This window comes from Suncus etruscus, chromosome 14 (assembly GCF_024139225.1).
Source record: "Suncus etruscus isolate mSunEtr1 chromosome 14, mSunEtr1.pri.cur, whole genome shotgun sequence".
In the NCBI taxonomy this organism is placed as follows: Eukaryota; Metazoa; Chordata; class Mammalia; order Eulipotyphla; family Soricidae; genus Suncus; species Suncus etruscus.
In genome coordinates this window covers 52,396,312-52,417,870 of record NC_064861.1, presented here as the reverse complement: position 1 = coordinate 52,417,870, position 21,559 = coordinate 52,396,312, and the positions used below count along the sequence as shown (strand labels likewise).

At 43.9% G+C, this 21,559-nt stretch overlaps 2 protein-coding genes and 1 pseudogene across 4 annotated transcripts in view; all 3 read right to left on the bottom strand.

The window, feature by feature from the left end:
* Positions 1-3,987, bottom strand: part of CCDC113 (coiled-coil domain containing 113) — an 18,553-nt gene extending 14,566 nt beyond the window's left edge. Inside the window, exons 1-2 of the mRNA XM_049787410.1 lie at positions 3,863-3,987; positions 970-1,096 (exon numbers count right to left, since the gene is read on the bottom strand). Coding sequence (XP_049643367.1) covers positions 970-1,096; positions 3,863-3,960 — 225 coding nt within the window. The 5' untranslated portion in view covers positions 3,961-3,987. The remainder of the gene's footprint in view (positions 1-969; positions 1,097-3,862) is intronic.
* The window catches only part of NDRG4 (NDRG family member 4), a 518,571-nt gene that overhangs the window by 179,192 nt on the left and 317,820 nt on the right, over positions 1-21,559 (bottom strand). The gene's annotated exons all lie outside the window — the stretch shown is intronic.
* On the bottom strand, positions 12,333-12,744 carry LOC126027171 (protein transport protein Sec61 subunit beta-like; annotated as a pseudogene).

Genomic DNA, 21,559 nt, shown 5'->3' with positions numbered 1-21,559 from the left:
ACTGGCCCTGTGTTCAGGAGTGACCCCCAGCAGTACTAGGATTAGAAGCAGGATTTGTGGGAACAAAACAAGTACCTTAACCTCTGTACTCTCTCTGGCCACCTTACACACACTTATAAATGTAAAAAATTAAATTACCTACATTTCCAAAAATTCTAAATTCCTGTAAAATAATCCAGATTTCCATCTTCTCTTGGAAAATGAGCTTCTCTAGCTTTAGACCTGGCCAGGAGAGATTCTCAGCCCCACACCAGGCCATACTTTGCTCTTTCATGTGGCTGCCGGATTTTTGCACACAGTTGAGTCCCCAATGTAAGAAAATTACCCAAGGTAGGACCAGAGCAATAGCACAGAGGTAAGGCATTTGCCTTGCATGCAGCTGACCTAGGACAGATCTGGGTTCGATCCCCAGCATCCCATATGGTCCCCTGAGCCAGGAGCCATTTCTGATCACATAGGCAGGAGTAACCCCTGAGTGTCACTGGATGTGGCCCAAAAACCAAAAAAGAAGAAAAAAAGAAAATTACCCAAGGGGCCAGAGCAATAGTACAGCATTTAAGGCACTTGCCTTACATGTGACCGACCCAGTTTATTCCTGAGTGTAGAGACTGGAGTAACCTCCGAACACTGCTGAGTATGGCCGAAAACTCTCCCTCCCTCCAGATAAAAAGAAAAGAAAATTATTATTTATTAATAATTATTATTAGTTAGTAATATAATATATTATTATATATTATATAATAATATAATTAATAATAAAATTATTAAGTATACTAAGATATTCTGGGAGAGACAATTTACTATTAATTAAACCCAATTTCCTTCTCACTTAACTGAGTGAAAGTTGGAGGGGGAAAGAGAATAGAAAGTAGAGTGGGGAGAAAGCCACATGCCACCAGGCCAGAGAAGACCCATCCAGGTAGACACACAGATACACTCACATCTAACAGCGATGTCTCCATTGCCTACCTGTGCATATTCAGATCCTGACATTTTAATTTCTGAAAATCGTGAGTGTCGCTTATCCCTAGGCTCCAGTTTATTGTAGTACTTTTCAAACATCCCTGTCTCAGTCTTGAGGGCAGAGATTCCATAGCTGCAAAATAACAGGTAGCAGAATAAATTCTACTAATCATTAATTAAACCCCATGTAGCTGGTATTTAACCTTTAGGAGTTATGTATTATCTCTATGAGAAACTGTTGCACCTTAGTTCCTTTATCTAAATAATGGGAATAAAATCAGCACTGAGGATTGGAGCAATAGTACAGCAGAGAGGATACTTGTCTTGCATGTGGCTGTCCTGCATTTGATCCCCTGTATTCCATAATCCCAACACTGATCTTTTAAAATTGCAATAAAGAGTGTAAAGTCTAGGAGAGTGCCTGGACACAATAAGTCCTATTTATAGTTTTGATTTTTTTTTTAATTTATCAAGTGAGCCATATAGGTCAGAGCAGTGGGGTCACACTAAAAGCTATTGGGGAGCTAAATCTACCAGTGTCATTTCTAAGTATTTTCTAACTCATCTGTGAACTACTTTGTGAATGACTTTACTCTTGATGTTACACATACTCACAGACCTTCCTTCCTTTGGTTTATATTTCTCAGCTTTCTGTTTCCAGCACCCAATAAAGTATCAACTGGGAGTTCCTAATAAATGGTGAAAACACTTTGAACAACTGTTTTTTGGGGTTTTTTTTTGGGGGGTTGGTTTTTTTGGGGGGGTTGGTTTTTGGTTTTTGGGTCACACCCAGCAGCACTCAGGGGTTCCTCTTGGCTCTATGCTCAGAAATTGCTCCTGGCAGGCTCGGGGGACCATATGGGATGCTGGGATTTGAACCACCGTCCTTCTGCATGCAAGGCAAACGCCTTACCTCCATGCTATCTCTCCGGCCCCAAACAGATGTTTTTTAAACAACCAGAGATAACAAACCTGGTTTATCCTGTTTTTGCCAGACTTATGACCCTTTTGGATTCATATGTACAAATAAACATTATATATGCATATTATTATATTTAAGTGTTATGTGTAGGCATTGCACACCTAATAGTATATGCATATGTTTATTATACCCACATATAAGAGATAAAATAGCTTGTTTTTTATATTATGAATAAATCCTGTTTGCAGAATTGAAATTTTTTAATTCTTTGCTGCAGTTTAAGTAACCCGTTTACAATAATGCTAACATTTATGATTCTGATAAAGTTACTACCTTCAAGCCAGAATGGCCAAGACTGACCACCACTATCCTGTGTCACTTCTAGTCCTTTTCTTCCTTCCTACCTCACCCATATTTGCCACTCTCAATTTTATAATCAAAGATCAAGGATTTATCACCATCCAATACTGTCTCTTCCCTTGTTTCATTCATCTACGTACCACAGGTGATGAGAGAGATCATTTGGTTTTTGTCTTCCTCCCTCTGACTTATTTCATTTATTTGATACCCTTGATTTTCATCCAAATAGCAGAAAACTGCAAAATTTCATCTTCTTATATAGCAGAATATTCTACTATATATATATATATATATATGCTACAACTTCTCTGTATGTTCATCTGTCATTGTACATCTGGATTGCTTCCATATTCTGGCTATTGAGCTTGGTGCTGCAATGAACAGAGGAGGACATCTATATTTTTTATCTATGCTGTCTTGGGGTAGATATGTTTGATTGAATTTTAAGATTAATAGGAAGGCTCAATGGAAAATCCACTGCATCAAAGTACCATTCTTTTACATCATTATAACCTGAGAATGGGTTCTTTGTTTTACTTTGGGGACCACTTCCAGCAGTGCTCTGGGCTTTCTCCTGGCTCTGCACTCAAGCGTCATTCCTAGAGATACTCAATGGACCATATGGGATGCCAGGGATTGAACCCAAGTTGACTGTGTGCAAGACAGGCATCCTATCCACTGTACTATCCTCTGGCACATCAGTCACACTGAATCCCATCACTACCATGTGGTCTCGGCAAAGTGACTTATCTTTTGTGTCTTTCTTCTCTCATCCTATTGCTAGGTTACTGGGCCATTCGAAGATTGTACATGCAAAATAGGTACAAATTTAAAAGCTATTAAAAAAACTGATCCTCACAACCAACTTGGAGAAGGGGATTTAAGAGAGAGAAGTGTTGGGGTTCTTGGGAGTGGGAGGTAGGTTCACTGGTGAAAGCTGTGTTGTTGGAATAGGTGCACGTGAAACCTTTATTAGTAGTATTGTAAACCACAAAATCTCAATTTTTAAAAAACTTCAAACCCCTCCAGAAATGGTAGCTATTGACAAACATACCTCAGTTCTCCCCTAAACTATTTTATAGACACAGAAGTCACATATACACAGCTGCTAGTCTCAGGTTAGTCTGTGTAAGAGCAACAACTTAGACCAAAAAGTTCAATCTCGGGAGGCTACGGAGGCAAAAGTTGGAGTTGTTTCTCTGCTGTCCACCTTCACCGTTAGTCACTATACCCTAGTTCAGGTGCAAGTTGCCTGATACCTAAGAGCTTCCTTCTATCTATTCTTTTTATCCTAGAATCTTTGCACTCGGTAGATAGAGATTAGGGGCTACTTATTGCGGCCTGCATGCAGCCACAGAAACAAGGTTAGGAGCACAGCATGACTTTGTCGTGGTCTGACAGCCCAGGCTTCAACCATCAAGCACCGGCCAGATCCCCTCAGCTCTGCATCCACTGCTGGCTCCCACCTGGTGTCAGTTCAGTGGCAGCGTAGAGATAAAGGGCAAAGGCAAGCCAGGTCTCCTCGATGAGGACTTGGAATGCCCATGATGAAATCAAGTCCCAACCTATAAGGCGGAGGAGGGGAGTAGGCCCCAGAAGCCAGCCGGCGGCGGATACCTGAGGTCTTCCACTAGCCCGCACAGCTGGATAATGGGCATCTCATTCTCCTCTGCTGTGAACACAACCGTGGACTCCGAGCCCTCGTCACTCGCCATCCTGATCCTGCCAAAGCCACTTTTTGCCCAAGCCCAAGAACGCCGGACGACCAGCAAGCTGCAAAGCGTCACTCGGACTGCGACCTCGGAACGCGTTGCCAAGACGACGCGACGCCGGCCATGGGCGGGACCTCGGAGGCCACGCCCTCCCGCAGATGTCTTCCGGGATCCGCACCGTGATGCTGTACGCTGGACCACTTCAGTCAGCTCAAAGCAGCCACACTACTCATCCTAGGAGCCGCGACCGCCCCGAGCCTGCCAGGAGCTATTTCTGAGCGTAGAGCCAGGAGGAACTCCTGGGCGCTGCCCGGTATGACCCCCCAAAAATGAGGTGCAGAAAGTTCATTTGATTCGTCAGAGGGACTTTTCATTGTATATCTACTAGGAAGTTCTTATTTTGATTATTAACCAAAGGAGGTAAATGGGCTGCAGAAAGTTCATTTGATTCGTCAGAGGGACTTTTTTTCTCTTCATCTCATTCATGGTGAGGACCCCGCTCTCTGAAACAGCATTTGGTAGGCCAGAGGCATAAATAGCGGTTGGATGCTTGCCTTATATGCAGCTGGCCCAAGTTCGAATTTGACATCCAATTTGGTGTCCCTAGCATGCCTCAAGTACAGAGCCAGGAGTGACCCTTGACCACCGCCGGATGTTTCCAAGAAGCAAAATAAAACCCCAAAATGCAGTATTGATAATCCACGTGGACTAACTTGCTGTTTCTCTCTGACAGTGGAGTCTGAATTCCTGGGAGGAAAAACAAAACTGGATTAAATAGCTAGGCACATCCGTCAATTGGCACTGGATATCTACTGTGTCTTGATTAGGTGTTCTGGCCTCAATTGAGGAGCTTCAGGTGAGAGACAGTCCCTACACTGAAGGTTGCTGTGACCTAGAGTGATGATGATAGTATTTGTAACCTCTTTTAGTCCTGAAATGTCTTAGGATACTGGTACTCCTGTCTCCAGCTTTACCCATCAGGACCCTGAGGACTAGAGTAGGGTAGGCAAGGTGCCCTTGGCCACATAAGCATGAACTGAAGCTCTAGCAGAACCCAAAAGTTCATGCCATTATTTCTGTCCTGAGCCAGGAGAGTAGGAGGTCAGCAGTGCAGCTTGCTTTCTATCCGACTTGATGGACAAGGGCAGAGGGCAGTGCAACTTCTCCAAGGGACATATGTCATTTGTAAACAAGCTGTTTCCCACCTTCCCCAAAGAGTTGGATCTCATACCGTGCAGATCTCATACAGATCTCATAGAGCTCAAAGGGAGAAGCCCTAGCCCTTTGATTGGTTCCCAGCAACACATGGTCCACTGTTGGCTTTCTGACTTCCTGAAACTCATAAGGGGAATCCTGGTGGGCTCCTGAGCACCATTAGAGGCCCCAACTCTCCCCCCAAACAGAAATAAAATAGGGTAGAGAAATCACTCAACAGGATGCGCACATAGTTCACCTGCTGGAGATCCAGTTTTGATCCCTGACACCATATGGTATCCTGAACATCACCAAGAGTGACCCTGAACTAGAGCCAGGGGTAACTCAAGTTCTACCACTTGTAACCCCCAAACAAATATGGAAGGAAGGAGAGAGAGAGAGAAAGAAAGGAAGAGATGAAGAGGCAGGAAGGAAAGAAGAAAGGGAGGGTGGGAGGGAGGAAGGAAGGAAGGAAGGAAGAAAGGGAGGGAGGGAGGGAGGAAGAAAGGGAGGGAGGGAGGGAGGAAGAAAGGAAGGTAGGGAGGAAGGGAGGAAGAGAGGAAGGAAGGAAGGAAGGAAGGAAGGAAGGAAGGAAGGAAGGAAGGAAGGGAGGAAGGAAAGAAGGAAGGAAGGGAGGAAGGAAAGAAGGAAGGAAGGGAGGAAGGAAGGGAGGAAGGAAGGGAGGAAGAGAGGAAGGAACGAAGGAAGGAAAGAAGGAAGGGAGGAAGGAAGGGAGGAAGGGAGGAAGAGAGGAAGGAAGGAAGGAAGGAAGGAAGGAAGGAAGGAAGGAAAGAAGGAAGGGAGGGAGGGAGGGAGGGTGGAAAGAAGGGAGGGAGGGTGGAAAGGAGGGAAGGTGGGAAGGAGGGGAAGGTGGGAAGGAGGGGAAGGTGGGAAGGAAGGGAGGGAGGAAGGAAGGAAGGAAATAAGGAAGGAAGGAAGGATTCTGAGAGGATCACAATGTAGCACCTGAGATTTTGAAATAATGCCACCTGACAGAAGTTTCATACTTTTTTGAGATAGAAGAGAGAGAAAGTTTGGCCATGTGTCTAATCTTTCTGATCATGAGCTGAGTTCTGTTAGACCCTTCAAATCATTAAATGAAAGTGACCCAGCTGTATTTTATTGTAAACTACAGTGTCTAGACAAAGAACCAGCAGAACCTGGGTCATGAGACAGTGGCAGGTGCAGCCTATCCAGATAAACTTGCTTCTAACCTCAACACTTGCACCAATGCTTCTCCTCCAGTTCATATATATAACCATCAGGAAGGAGATGGTCTCATGACCAGGAGAAAGAAAAGAGAAAAGCTCAAGACTGGTTTCATGAAGATCTGGCTTGGATTCTATGTATAAGACAAAGAAGGACAGTGATTGCATCACACCATACTCTGAATGGAGTAGAAGAAAAAGGAAGTGGGAGAAGTTGAATGGATCAAGGGGCAAAGGATGCTCCTGGTCATCTATTTTAGTGGGAAGCATAAGTTACCCCAGGTGAGAAGAGTCCATAGGGTATTCTATTGGGCAATTTTGACCAAAAGGCTCCCATACACGAGGTGAAATACAGTCCTAATAGTACAGTAAGTATAAACACCACCTTCCCTCCCCTCCCCTCCCTTTTCTTTCCTGTGTGTGACACCCCTCTTGCAGTCTCATGGCAATCCTTCTATTCCTAGTTCATCTCTTTAGTTCATTCTAGCATTTTTGCCATTAAATCCATCTCTCTCTTTTTAAAAAAAAATACTGTTTTGTTTTTAGACCCACACAGTAGTGCTTAGGGATCACTCCTGGTGGTACTCAGGAGACAATATGGGATGCTAGGCACTGAATCTGGGTCAGCTGCATGTAAAGCAAGTTCCCTACCCACTGTACTATATCTCTGACCCCAAAATGTATCTCCTCATGTTTAATTTCATCTTGGCCTGAGAATCAAACTGAAGAAACACAAATCATCCATTTTAATCTTAAACATAGTATTTAGGGGGTTGGGTTTTTGGGTTACACCCAGCGGTGCTCAGGGGTTTCCTGGCTCTGCACTCAGAAATCACTCCTGGCTGGCTCAGGGGACCATATGGGATTCTGGGAATCAAACTGGGGTCCTTCCAGGATTGGCCTCATGCAAGGCGAACGTCCTACCACTGTGCTATCACTCCGGCCCCCTAAACATATAATTTAAATGTAATCACTTGTATGAACTAAATTTGCACTTATCAAACAAAAAATGTGCCATCTCTCTGCTCCCAGTTTCTGTTTAACTGCCTTACATTTCTTAGATTATGATAAAACACAAAACAATTTTCCCTTTTGGGGTAGTTTGCTTAGGTGCAACATCCCACAGTACTTGGAGTTGTTCCCAGCTTTGACCATGCAGTGCTGGAGATCAAATACAGGCCTCTTGTATGCAAGGCTTGAGTTCAGCCCACTGAACTGTCTCTCCCAACCTAAAACCATCTTTACCCTATCAAAGGGTAAACAGTTCAAGGGTGCTAAGTTTTTGCACATTGTTTGCAACCAACTTCCAGAATGTTACAAAAGGAAACTTTTGAACAACAGTGAACAACTCTCAGATACTGCCTAGACCTCAACCTCCAGCTACCTTGTGTGTGTGTGTGTGTGTGTGTGTGTGTGTGTGTGTGTGTGTGTGTGTGTGTGAATGGCCTTGACTGATTGCTTTAAACTTCTCATAGAAATGGAGCAACACATAAGGCTGAAGTAAAGTGGTTAGGGTGCTTGCCTTGCATTTGGCCAACCCCAGTTTGATCCTCACCTCTGAGCCCCCCAGGAGTGAATCCTAAGTGCAAAGCCAGGAGTAACTCCTGAATATTGCCCACTGTGGTTCTAAAACAAACAAAATTTAAAAAAAAAATAGTAAATGTAGTAGCATAGTATTTGTCTTTTGGTGACTGTTTTTTTTCCACTTGGCATGATGCAAAGTTAAAAGTGACCCCAATTCAATTTCCTTGTCTTGACATTCTTTATGGTATCTTCGTTTAGTGGCAGGGGGAGGGGAAGAGAGAATTTAAAGTAGAACTGGAATTGGAATCAAGGGCATGGAAATAGAGAAAGGGGTCTTTTAAGTGGTCAACTATTTTGGCGTGGAGTTTTGGGGGGAAAACAGGGTATTCATGACTTAGATTCCCTCACCTAAGGAGGTTGGAAGTTTCCTTTGTAGAGGAAGTATCTGACACCAAACGTTTGACTGCTGGGCAATCCATTTCAAAGATACCCATCTTGAATAAGCATATTACCAACTGTCCCACACAGCTGTGAGCAAAACTACTAGATAAGAAGATCTCTGTGAAGCTCCTCTTTCAGAAAGCCTTGGGTAAACCAGATAACAAAAACCCTTAAAAGACACAGTCTCCCCACATACCTCCTTCAGTCCTAGATGCTGGCCACTCTAAGCCTCTCTATACCTGCTGGTTCCCTGAGCTCTGCCCAAGGGAGTATGAGCTCCCCTTCACTAAACTCTCCGGTTTGGTAAGTGAAATTCTCTTTCCTGCAGGACCCTGGCTAGTATATCTGAAACCCACCCACCTATGGAGCACAGCTCAGCTCCAAGAGCAAACCCAGCAGTCCCAGAGGTTCATCATGCAGATATGCTAGAGAGCAGTGGTGAGTGTTGAATGGAAGTCACTGTGAATGGGGGCCCTTCAGCTCCTTTTCTTGAACTGTCTTGGTCAGGCAAGAGGTACCAGATATCTCAAAGCAGGCCAAGAGTTGCCTTCGAAAGTGAGGGATTGAAGATCAGAGGGTTTCAGTGATTCCAGGTCTTGGTCCCAACTAGCTGGGCTGCTGACTGCCTCATGGGAAAAAGTCAGTGAGTGTTGAGGCTGGAGCAATAGTACAAACAAGGAGGGTGCTTGACTTGAAAGAGATGAACCCAAGTTAGATCCCCTGCACCTCACATTGTCCCCTGAGCATTGCCAGGAATGATGCCTGAATGCAGAGCCTTGAGTAACCCCTGAGCACATCTGGTGTTTCCCTCCAGCCCTTCCCCCAAGAAGTCAATCAGTGTCTTTGTAGGTTAGTTTCCACCTCTTGTCAAGTGAATGGCAGGCACAGATGGGACAGTGTAAGGGGGAGATGGAAAAGCCCAGCTGCTCCTGTGGCTGGAAGGGGCCATAGCCCCTGTTGCATCAATCCACGAACAATAATGACGTGAAAACAGATTCTATTAGCAGGCTTCGAATCATTCATATGATTGCATTGTGATTTCCTAATGTACTTATTGCCAATTAGGCCATGTCATCATTGCTCAATAAAAAAACATGGCAATTATGGTTTCAGCTCCTATTATTGACAGAGACCCGAGGGGTGCGGGGCCCTGTGTGAGCACGTTCTACACGGGAGCACATTGCATCAGCACGAGGGCTCCCTGAGAAAGTCATTGCTAGCTACCATTGCACCCAGGAGAAGGCAAGGGGGTACAGAGAAGTGGAACCACTTTCCTGAAATCGCAGATACTTTTTGAGTGGGGTAGAAATGCCAGCCATTATGCTCTGTCTTCTCATCTCTTTCCTACCAGATCAGCAGTTCTGTGAAAGGGGATAGAGTGCCCCTAGCCCAGGATATTTGGCAATGACAGAGACATTGCTCAGGCAAAGCAGTACTGGGAGTCCATGTGATACCAATAATCAAGCCCAGGCCCTGTTCAAACCAGGCATGTGCTCCACCCCTTGAGCTGCCTCCTGACTACAGAGATGTTTTTGTTTGTTACCACTGGGGAGGGTGCTACGACCTTCTAGAGGGTGGAAGCTGGGATGACTTTTGCATGAGTTACGCTGAGCTGCCTTGACAAATTACCACTAACAAGTAGCTTTGATTTTGGTTTTGGTTTTTGGGCCCTACCCTGAGGTGTTTAGGGTTTACTCCATACTCTGAGCTTAGGAACCACTCCTACAGGAGTATTTGGGGTATTTGGGATAGAACCTTGGTTGGCCGCATGCAAAGCAACTGTCCTACCTGTTCTAAGTGTCTTAAAACCACAGAAATGGGGGTAGAGGTTAAGGCACTTGATTTACATGAAGCTGTAGTTGTGAACCTGGTTTGAATCTCCAGAACCACACAAAGTCTCCCTGAGCATCACTAGACTTGGCCCCTGAGGATCTCTTGGTGTGGCTCTCCAAAATGAAATAAGAGAAAATTACCTTGGTGGGCCCAGAGAGATAGCACAGCGGTGTTTGCCTTGCAAGCAGCCGATCCAGGACCTACGGTGGTTGGTTCAAATCCCGGTGTCCCATATGGTCCCCCGTGCCTGCCAGGAGCTATTTTCTGAGTAGACAACCAGGAGTAACCCCTGAGCACCGCCGGGTGTGGCCCAAAAATAAAAAAAAATAAAAATAAATTACCTTGGTGTATAGAGCACCTTGAATGGTGGAAGAATAAAATGGGACCAAAGTGATAGTACAGGGGTTAAGGCAGGGGTCTCAAACTCAATTTACCTGGGGGCCGCAGGAGGCAAAGTAGGGGTGAGGTAGGGCCACATAAGGGATTTCACTTACCAAATATTCACAATAAAAAATTGCATTAGTAAGAAAAATAATCGCATTAAACATTTGCATACCCCGAATGGAACTGCTCGGTATGCGAATGTTTAATGCAATTTTTTTCTTACTAATGCGATTTTTATTGCAATTATTCGGTAAGCGAATAATCACGAATACTGCGATATTTGAAGGTTGGCCACGGGCCACAAAATGTTGTATGGAGGGCCGAAAATGGCCCGCGGGCCGCGAGTTTGAGACCCCTGGGTTAAGGCATTTATCTAGCACAGAGTTAACCAAGTTCCATCCCTAGCACCGTATAAGTCCCCTAAGCCTCTCCAGGAGTGGACCTGGATCACAGAGCCAAGAGTAGCCACAGAGCACCACTAGGTAGCTAAAATTACACCCCAAAAGAATAAAATATCTGCTATTCATGAGAGTTTGCTTAAGACAATAACATCAATAATTAGTGTAAGAGGCCAAAAATGTAGTTCAGTGTTAGTACAAGTGTAAAGTACTGGGCACCACAAAAACAAGCAATCACCTCAAAATCCATACTCATTCTCTACTCCTTCCTGATAACTCTTGATACCCAACATAATAATAATAGTAATAGAATCAATATAATAACAGCAACAATAGTAACAAAGTATAAGAGAGTATTTTAAGTCGCTGGCTGTGGAACTTAAAAGAAGATAGTTTTAAATCTGGTTTCTGTTCCTTGCTGACCTGTGACCTTCCTCAGTTTTCTTCTCTATAAAATTGAGGTGATGATGTTCATCTGGCCAAGTCTTTAGAGGATTAAAATACTGGTGAGCATTGATATAGAGCATGAAAATATAAATTATATATACATATAAAAGTCAAAATTGTACTTTACTAAACATATGCTATACTTCAATTTTCAATTCTTACTTACTGATGTATGACTAATAATGACCTGAAAGAAAATTGTAGCCCTCAAATTTAGCAAACCAACAATCATTTATTTATATATGTATATGAGGGCTAAGGAGATAATGCTGTGGGTATGGTACTTGTCTTGCATGTGCTTGACCTTGATTGGATCACTGGCACCATATATGGTCTCCCCAAGCCCTGCCAGGAGTGATTTTGCAGAACACTGTCCAGGAGTAAGCCATGAGTTTTCCCCCCATATGAAAAAGCCCAATTATTTATATGATAAATTTTTCTATGAATGAGTCTAGCAGATAGAATGTTTACCTTGCATAAGGCCATAAGGCTGGCCAGTATTCAATTCCCAGGACCCCAAGTGGTCCTCCGAGCCCTACCAGGAGTGATCCCTGAACACAAAGACAGGAGTGATGCTTGTCAAGTGTGATGTAAAAGCAAAATAAATAAACCAATGTCTCTATGTTATCCAAGCTCTTTAGCAAAGATTCCCTTTGGGAATCATATTAGTAATCCTAACATACAAGACACATTGTTAATTTGGGGGTGTTCATACAATCTCAGTGGTACTCATGGTCTACTCCTGGAGACTCCTCATGAATCACTCCCAGTAGTGCCTATGGACCATGTGGTGCAAATCAGGAATCAAATATAGTGCTCCCATATGCAAAGCATGTACTCCAGCCCTATGAGCTCTCTCTTCAGCTCCAATATGTCACTATTCTTTTTTTTATAAATGAAATATAAATGTTATTACCCATAGAGAAAACGGATTTCTTATTGTATGTAAAAAAAATAAGCTTACAGAAAATTTCTTTCCCATGAACATAAAAATCATGCTTTTGGTCCAGGATATGTTGAATTTTTTTTTCCTTCTTCAGATGACAGACAGATGAATGAAGCCAAATCTATGAACACGTGTACTTGCCCCAAATGTGCAACATAAATACAGAAACACTGAACAGAAGACTCATAGCCAATTCTAGAACAGGGCCAACTTTGAGACCTGACGAGTCCTCAGTGTAGAATCGCCACATCCCTCCAGTGCCTGTTGAGGTGGTCCAGCCTGCACTCCTTGTTCCACAGCTGGCATTTTACCTCTGCTGGACAGTGGATTCTGCCATGCTTGCCGCCACGACTTTGTTGGGAGAGCGTCCTGAAAAGCCCACGTTGGTGCCACAGGGGGTTGGACCAGGCATCCTGGAGACTGTCAGATGATAGTGGCAGTCTGAAGCCGAAAGCCAGGAAGGGCTGGAGTTCCCAAAAGACACACCGCTGGCACTATTCTTAACTTTCTTTACTTTGAAATATTTTCAGGTGGAAAATAGAATGAAGAATTGCCATACGCCTCTTACCCAGATTTCCCAAATTCCTTAAATGTTAATATTTTATACATTTGTTTTCTCATTTTCTCTCTTGTCATGTATATACATATGTAAGACACTAGATGCTCATCTATATTTTTGCTTAACTCAAATGTTTAAAGAGTACTTTCAGCCCTGATGGGCCACTTTATCCTTAAATACACTCCCAGTGTGCATTTCCCAAAACAAAGGCAAGTTTCTTCTAAAATCATGAAAATCAACAAATTAAAATTGATTTAATATTGTGATCTAGTATTGATGTCTTAAAATCTGCCAATTATGGGTCAAAGATAGAACTCAGCGGGAGAGCACTTTCTTAGCATGCATTTGATCACTGGCACACACAGAATTGCAAAAATTATCATTTGTTCTTTTGATATCTTTGTTTTGTTGGTTTCAAGGAAAGGAGGGAGGGAGGGGAGGGAGGGAGGGAGGAACAAGGAAGGAAGGAAGGAAGGACAATCTTTTTTGCATTCCTCAGGCATCAAACCCAGGTTTTCATATCTGTAAAGCATCATGAGCTCTGCTTCTAAGCTATGTCCCTATTCACCACTAATGTCTTTTATAGTAAAATAGACACATGAATTTTTCTAATTCAGAACTACAGATAATGATCATCTGTCTCTCATTTTCTTTGATCTAGAAAGTTTCTGCTTATGGGACCTTAACATTTGGAAGAGTAAAGGGGGCTCATCTGATGCCACCTCGAGAGAAGATTCAGTGAGCCGAATCACCTGCATGCAGCTGACTCAGGTTCAATGCCCCATATCCCATATGGTGCCCCAATACTATCAGGAGTGATCCTTGAGTCCAGAGCCAGGAGGAAGCCCCAAGCATTGCCAGGTGTGACCCCCAAACAAACAAACAAACAAACAACAAAAAAGAGGAGATTTAAATTCAGTATTCCTGGCAGGGAGATCACAGATGAGTAGCATGCTTCGGCATCATATCATGAAACCATCAATTACACAGGGTCTGGACATTGGTCACTTGGTTAAGTGTGGCTTGTCAGGACTTTCTGATGTAAACTATTTGGGGTGTGCACAGGGCTTTAGGTTCAGTGTGGCCTCCCATGCATTGCCAGCTAAAGTTCCTGTCGCCCCTATCAAAGGAAACAAAACCAAAATAACTTAAATGTCAACACTCTGAACTTGGCAGGAATGTGACTAGGTCAGAGCACCTGCCTTACATTTGTGATGCCCTGGGTTTCCACCCCTGCTCTGCAATAAATAAATATCTACATTTTTAGCCACACCTGGCTGTGCTCAGAGGTTACTCCTGGCCCTGCATTCAGGAATTACCTCTGATACAGGATGCCAGGGATAAAACCTGGGTCATTCATGCAAGGCAAACACCCTAACCACTGTACTATTGCTCTGGCCTCCCACAAAAAATTTTTTTAATTTAAGTAAGTAAATAAATAAAGTTACTCTCCTCATCATTCTTCTGAGGTATCTTTGGGTGATACTTTAAGTGTGCTGGTCCCAGTCATGCCTCCACCCACCACTGCCACCAGCATTGCTGATTCTGGCCCAGAACACTTCTTACAGCTGCCAAATGGCGGGTTTGAAATCCAACGTTCTGTTGTGTTTGTGAGTCAGGACAGCTGCTTTGTGCATTCATGTCACTGTAGACTCACTGATTCTGACTTTATCCTAGGAGTTGTAATTCCATCTATCTCTGTTTCACTGGATGGTCAAACTATTTCGAATCTGGTCCCATAGAGTTGACTTTGCTGTCTTTTGGATGTGTCTCCACTATGTTTCATGCTCTTGCTTCCTTCAAGACAAACCAGCTAAAAGCCAGCCAGCACCTCAGCTAGATGTATGTGGATTCCTGTCAGACACATACCACAAAGGGAAGGGAAGGAGCAGAGAAAATAAAAAAAAATGGCATGTATGCATGAATTTAATCAATTTTTTAAATATTTTTAAATAAATGTTTATGCGTCTGAGAGGTAGCTCAAAGTACTGAATCACATGTTTTGGGTGCAGACAGTCCTGTTAAGATTCCGGGAACTTCAGGGTCTCTTTCAGCACTGATGGGAGCAATCCCCAAGCACCAAGCCAGAATAGTTCCTGTCCTAGCTGTGCCACTCAAAACAAAACAAAACAAAACAAAACAAAAAAAACCTGCAATGAGTAAAATACTTTTTTGTTTTGGAGCCACTTTCAGTAATGTTCAAGGTTTATTCCTGGCTATGTGCTCAAGTATCATTCCTGGCTGACTCAGGAGACTATATTGGGTGATGGGAATAGAATCCAAATCAGTTGGGTGCAGGACAAACTTCTTCCCTGTTGAACTATCTCTCTGGATTCAACAAATAAATCATTTACATAAAGAAAAAGATAAAATATCAGGAGCAGCCTATGTATTCCCATTAAGAGGGAAGAGCTACATAAATCATGATATATTCCTTTCATAGCCTGCAATATTGGGGATTAGGGATAGGACTCAAGTGGTAGAGTACAGACTCCCAAACTGTAGGGCCCTGGTTGGAGTCTTGGCACCACATATAAATAAACATCCACAGATATTTAAAAAAAGATAGGGGATCAGAGCAATAGCACAGAAGGTAGGGTGTTTGCCTTGCACATGGCCAACCCAGGCTCAATACCCAGCATCCCATATGGACCCCCAAGCTTTCAAGGAGCAATTGTGAGTGCAGAGCCTGAGTGACATTTGGTGTGACCACGCCCTACCACCTGCTCCACTGCTCTGACCCCAGATCCAAAAACCAAAAGGAAAAAAATATGTAGTATGGTATTAATATCCAAAGACAATAGAGATGAGAGCCAGGAGGACCAATGCATGGTAGAACATTTGCCACAAAGAGGGAAGAGTGCAGTTAGAGTAGAGAAGGAACCACTATGACAAAGATAGTTGGAAATGATCACTCTAGAACTGGGTTCTAAAAAGAGGTAAAGTGATATGCATGATACCTCTTCAATAATAAGTGCCAATCTGAGTGCCTAAAGAGGAAAAAGAAAGAGAGAGAGAGAGAGAGAGAGAGAAAATATATCTGAGGCAGGCAGGGATGGGATGGGAGGGAAGAGGCAGGAGGGAAAATGGGGACAGGAAATGTCACTGGTGAAGGAATGAATGTTGGACATTGCTTGACTGAAACTCAATCATGAACAACTTTGTAATTGTGTACCTCATGGTGAATCTATTACAAATATTAATTCTTAAAAAATTTAAATTGTAATTAAAAATAAAAAACAAATAAGCACCCAAAGTGCTGTCTGAATGCCTGATACTGTACATCCATCAGGACACCATCTGTTGTGACTGGCCAATTACAGGTGTGACAACTGTAATTGTCATAGCATAGCAAATAGACCTTTATCTTTCCCATGCACATTAAAATACTGAGAACAAAAAACAGGCAGAGGAGGTTAGGGAGAATAGACACAGCAGAGATAAGGGGGAGAGTGGACACACACCTGAGACAGAACATTCAAGACAGACTGTTCTGTTTCATCTTTCTCCTAAAGAAGAAAAAGAAAACTTCATATGACTTGTGCCTTTAAATTAAATTTTTTAATTGAATAGGTATCAAGAGAATGAAAAAACAAACCACAGAGTGGGAGGAGACATTTACAAATTCCTATCTGGGCCAGAGTGGTGGTGCAGCGATAGGGCATTGCCTTGCACTCGGATGACCTAGGATAGACTGCAGTTTGATCCCCCAGCGTCCCACATGGTCCTCCAAGCCAGGAGCAATTTTTGAGCGCATAGCCAGGAGTAACCCCTGAGTGTCACTGGGTGTGGTCCAAAACCAAACAAACAAACAAAAAAAAGACCTATCTGATATTAGGTCAGTTTCCAAAACATTAACTCTTTTTTTACTTTTAGGTTTTTAGTTTTTTTTTGTTTTGGGTTTGGTTTGGTTTGGCTTGGGGGCCACACCTGACTATACTCAGGGGTTACTCCTGGTTCTGCACTCAGAAATTACTCCTGGCAGTACTTAAGAGCTCATATGGGATGTCAAGAATTGAACCCTGGTTGACCACGTGGAAGGCAAGTGCCCTGCCCACTGTACTTCAGCCCTATACACTGAACTCTTAAAATTCAACAAGAACAAACAACCCATTAAGAAATTGAGCCAAAGCTCTTAAGAGACACCTGCCAAGAAAGATACAAATGACAAATAAGCATCTGGATAAAGTTTGAAATGGCACTTGACATCATGACATCAGGGAAATTTTGCAAATTGAAATGATGCTGAAATACCACCACATACAGTCCAAATTCAAAACACTGCAGTGCAGGTATGGACATGGAGCCATGGACTCCTCATTCAGGCCGGTAGGAAAGTGAAAAAGCAACCACTCAGGAAGACAGTGTGTCAGCTTCTTACAAAACCATAGAATCCAGCCAGCAGACTCCTGGGTATTTACTCAAAGGAATAAACAACTACATCCACACACCAAAACCTGCACATCTCTGTTGATAGCAGCTTTATTCATCACTGCTAACCAAAAGTCCTTCTGTAGGAAGAGAAACTGCAGTTCACCTTAATCACAAAATGCTGGAAAGAAAATGGAAAAGAACTGAGCTCCAAAATCACAGGAAAACTGGAGCCCAGAGCAATAATACAGATAATATAGCAATAATACATTTGCCTTGTACATGGCCTACCCAGGTTTGATTTTCCACTTCCCCTATGGTTCCCTGAGCCCTCCAGGAATAATTCCCCAATGCAGAGCTGAGAATAAACCCTAGCACAACCTAGGGTAGCCCCAAAACAAAACAAAACAAGACAAAAACACTGGAAGAGCCAATGTCACCTTAAATGGGTCTGACTAAGGGAAAGAATGCAATTGGTGAAGGCCATACACCACTGGTTACAAGCCTCTGGAGTTCTGGGAAAGGCAGAGCTTTGGAGACAGCCAAAGGATGCATGTTTGCCAGAAGTTGGGGTGGAGAAAGGGATGATCCGGCAGGCCAGAGAATTTATTTTTAGGGTAGTGGAAATCTCTCTCTCTCTCTCAGCAATGGATACCGTTGTCATTCATTTTGTACAAACCCATTTACAAAGCCAGGGAGAGTGAACTTGATGACAACTTTGTTTACTTGTGATGGGTCAATGTTTGATTCATCCTTGCTGATAGATGGACCACTGCAGTGGAGGAAAAGCTTTTTGATTTTGCTGTCCTCTGAAATATCCCTTTTTAAAAAAAATTTTAATTCTCCTAAAAACATTGAATGTGCATTATCTAGAGTCTGGAATGTTCCATTCCAACCTGTTAATAATGATTTCCTTTGGGGCTTGAATTAAGATGGAGGGCAGGGAGAGAAGAAAACTGTCTCCTTGGCCTCGATGTCAGTGACCATGGTTCTTTCACAGAGACAATGCTAGTCCACAGGACTCTGGAACCAAATAAGTTTCTGAGGTTGCAGTAGCTGGACCTGGACCAGGCCTCTTGGTTCTGATAAGGGAGGAGTGTCAGGGTTCTGAGTTGCCAAAGGCGGGTTCCCGACCCAGGGTGATCTGGTAGAACCAGCTGTGACTTCAGAAAGGCTTGTTGAGTCATTTTCTGAAGGGTGGGTGTGATTCATGCAGCTGCCTCAGGGCCTGCCCTGCTCTCTTTCAGCCACCCTAAAGGAGGGTTCTATTCCAAATCAACACAGGCCACTTCTATCTGTATCCTTATGCACAGCGCTCAAGAGTCAGGGGTTGAGCTGGGATTAGGGGGGATAACAATCATATGCAGCCCCTCCTCAAATAGGCACAGATACATCCTCCTGAGTCCTGCTCAGAGGAGAGCATGTCTAAGGCTATTCCTTCTAGGACTCCTCTGCATTTCAGAAGGATCTTTCCATTTTTTAGATGGGGTACAGGAAGTTTCTGAGCAATGCTCAAGAGGTCTAAGGGCCTGGCTGTGGTTCAATGCAAAGGGCCCAAAAAAGCAATGCTGCTCACACCTGCAGTGTTGGGGATATCCTGCTCCTGGGTCCTCCAGGCCTGCATCCAGAGGTGCTTGGAGAACTGTGTGGTGCAGGGAATGAAACCTGGTTTGAGTGCATGCATTCTAATTACTATACTATCTCCTGGCCCCTCCATCTTCTCTGCTTTTTGGTTTTATTAGCCTAAACCGTGATCTCCTTCCTGCCTTCCTGCCATGGTGTGAGGATTCAATGCTTTTTCTTCCCAACCTTCACAGATTCTTCCCATTTTCCCAGATAACAATCTCCTGCCTCACTCAATATTCTCTATTTACACTGCTGCAACTAGGGAAGAGCTTCTTCCTGCCAAGCAAAGGTTCTTGAATCTTAACTGTACCCTGGGGGATTTCAAAACCACACAGGGAGCCTTAAATAGCCCATGAGGCCAGCAGCCTCCCAGACTTGGAATGGGCTGCTGTCAAGTCTGTTGAGGGCTTCATTTTTGCACTCACATGGTTGATTCACAGGTAGGCTCACCTGCTTTCAGGGTGGCTTCTCGTGGCAGTCATCAGCACTTACCCTGCCATTCTGCAGCATTCCCCCTGCTCTGTGCAACTCTGTTTGCTGCAAATAGCTCTGACCCTCAACCCCACAGTGATTTCCAGTTCAGCAGCATCCCCAGAATAGTTCGGAGGTGCTTCGAGTCACAAAGGTCTCCTCCCTGGGAGCATTGGCACCTGAGAGCCTGGTGCACTGGCTAAGAGACCTGGGAAGGAGCAGGTTCCACCCTATGACCAGCTCCAAATATCAACAACAGCAACTGACAACCAAATCTTCCTTCCTGTCCTATCTCACCTGAAAGTTTCTCAGCCTCAGTTTCCTGGGGTTATCTGGGATTTAATGTCATCTTTATATATGTTTGTTGTGTGTGTTGGTCTGTCTTGTCTTAAAGTAGACCTTTCTTTCAGCTTTTCTTTTAAGGCTGGCTTTGCAACTATAAAGTTGCTTATCTGCGAAGCTATGTATCCTTCCTTCAAACCTTCCTGAGGTTATCTATCAAAAATAATGGCATAGAATTTCTCATTCCAGAGACTGATTCTGGGGAAACCCCAACCAAAGTGCCACATTTTTCTTTCATGGGGCCATAATCAATGGTGCTGTGGCCACTAGGGTCCTGTACAATTGATGATGCTCATGAGGCCATATGGTGCCACAGAGCAAACTTCAGGTCTCAACCATTGTAGACACTTGTGCTGTCTTCCCATTTCCCTGCACTTTTATTTTATTTGATGCAGTGCTGGAAGCAAACAGGACGTCGTTCATGCAAAGCAGCAAGTGGTCTGCCATGAAACTGCCTTCCTGTCCTTTCCCCTTTCTAATGGAATCTTATTCTGGGGTGTAGATGAAATAGAGTGAGATTAAACTTTCTTTTTTTTTTTTTTTTTAGCCTCATTCTTACAGTTACATGGAGACTCAGCTTGGCACACGATATCTACAGATTCATTGTCTGGGTATTCTTTGAAGATAATTCTCCAGCTTCCAATCATGCTAAGGACATGTGCCCCACTGGCAGATTTTAGAGTCAAGGGCTGAAGAGACTTGCTCATTACATAATATTCTCATTTAAAAGAGAAGGGGATGGCCAGAACTATAGTACAATGGGTAGGGTGCTTGTCTTATATGTAGTCAATACAGGTTTGATCCTGACATCCCACATGGTCCCCTGAGCACTGCCAGGTATGATTCCTGAGTGCAGAGTCAGGAGTAACCCCTGAGCATTGCTGGGTGTGCCCCAAAGACATTCAATCAATCAATAAAAGGTTAAAATTAATAAGGGAGGCACTGGAAAGATATTATAGTGGGTAGAGCACTTGCTTTGTATGCTGATGATGTGGGTTCAATCCCTGGCAATTCACATGGTCCCCAAGTACCTCCAGGAGTGACCCCAGAGCATTGCTAGGTGTTGCCCCCTCCTGGAATAAAAAGTGTGTGAGTTTGTCTGAATCCTCACTTTCTGTGGGCACTTGCTAATCTAGTCTTCCCACCTCCCAGATTTTAATTCAGCATTGCACCCCCTGACTTCTGCAGTGCTGGGGTCCTTCAGCTGGAGCCCCCCACTTCTTGTTGAACAATTTCACCTAGCCAGGGAGGGCTAGTCATGGGGCTATGCTAATTCTAAAAGAGGCCCTAAGTGGGTGCCACAATTCTCACTGAGCACTGATTCTCTGGAATCACCCTAGTGATTCCAAACAACATTCATGGTGTTATCTCTTGGGTTCTGTTACTGAAGACTTTGGGAAAGGCTCAAATATGGCTTCAGTCTTGGGGTCTATGATGAGATTCTAGCTAGGTGATTAAGGTTGGACTAGCAAGCCTCTCCCCCAAGTCCCCTCTCTGAGACTATCTCCAGGAAGATTTAGGGTTCCTGCAGGAGAGCCTCGCTCTCCGAATGACACCCAGGTTCCTGCTAACATTCTGGGTTACAAGCAATGACAAGCCTATCCCTGTTCAAGGGGAGGTGCCCAACACTCTCAGGCAGTAGGAGCGCCATGGTCAGACCGTAGACTAGCGTGGGGACCAACCGGGAGATCCAGTTGGGACATCTTTGTTTTGGTTTTGGTTTTGGGGCCACACCCAGCTGTGCTCAGGGCTTAAGGTTTACTGGCTTTGCACTCAGGGATCACTTCTGGTGGGTTCCGGGGACCATATGGGATGCTGAGGAATGAACAAAACCGACCTTGGGCTAGGCAAATGCTAG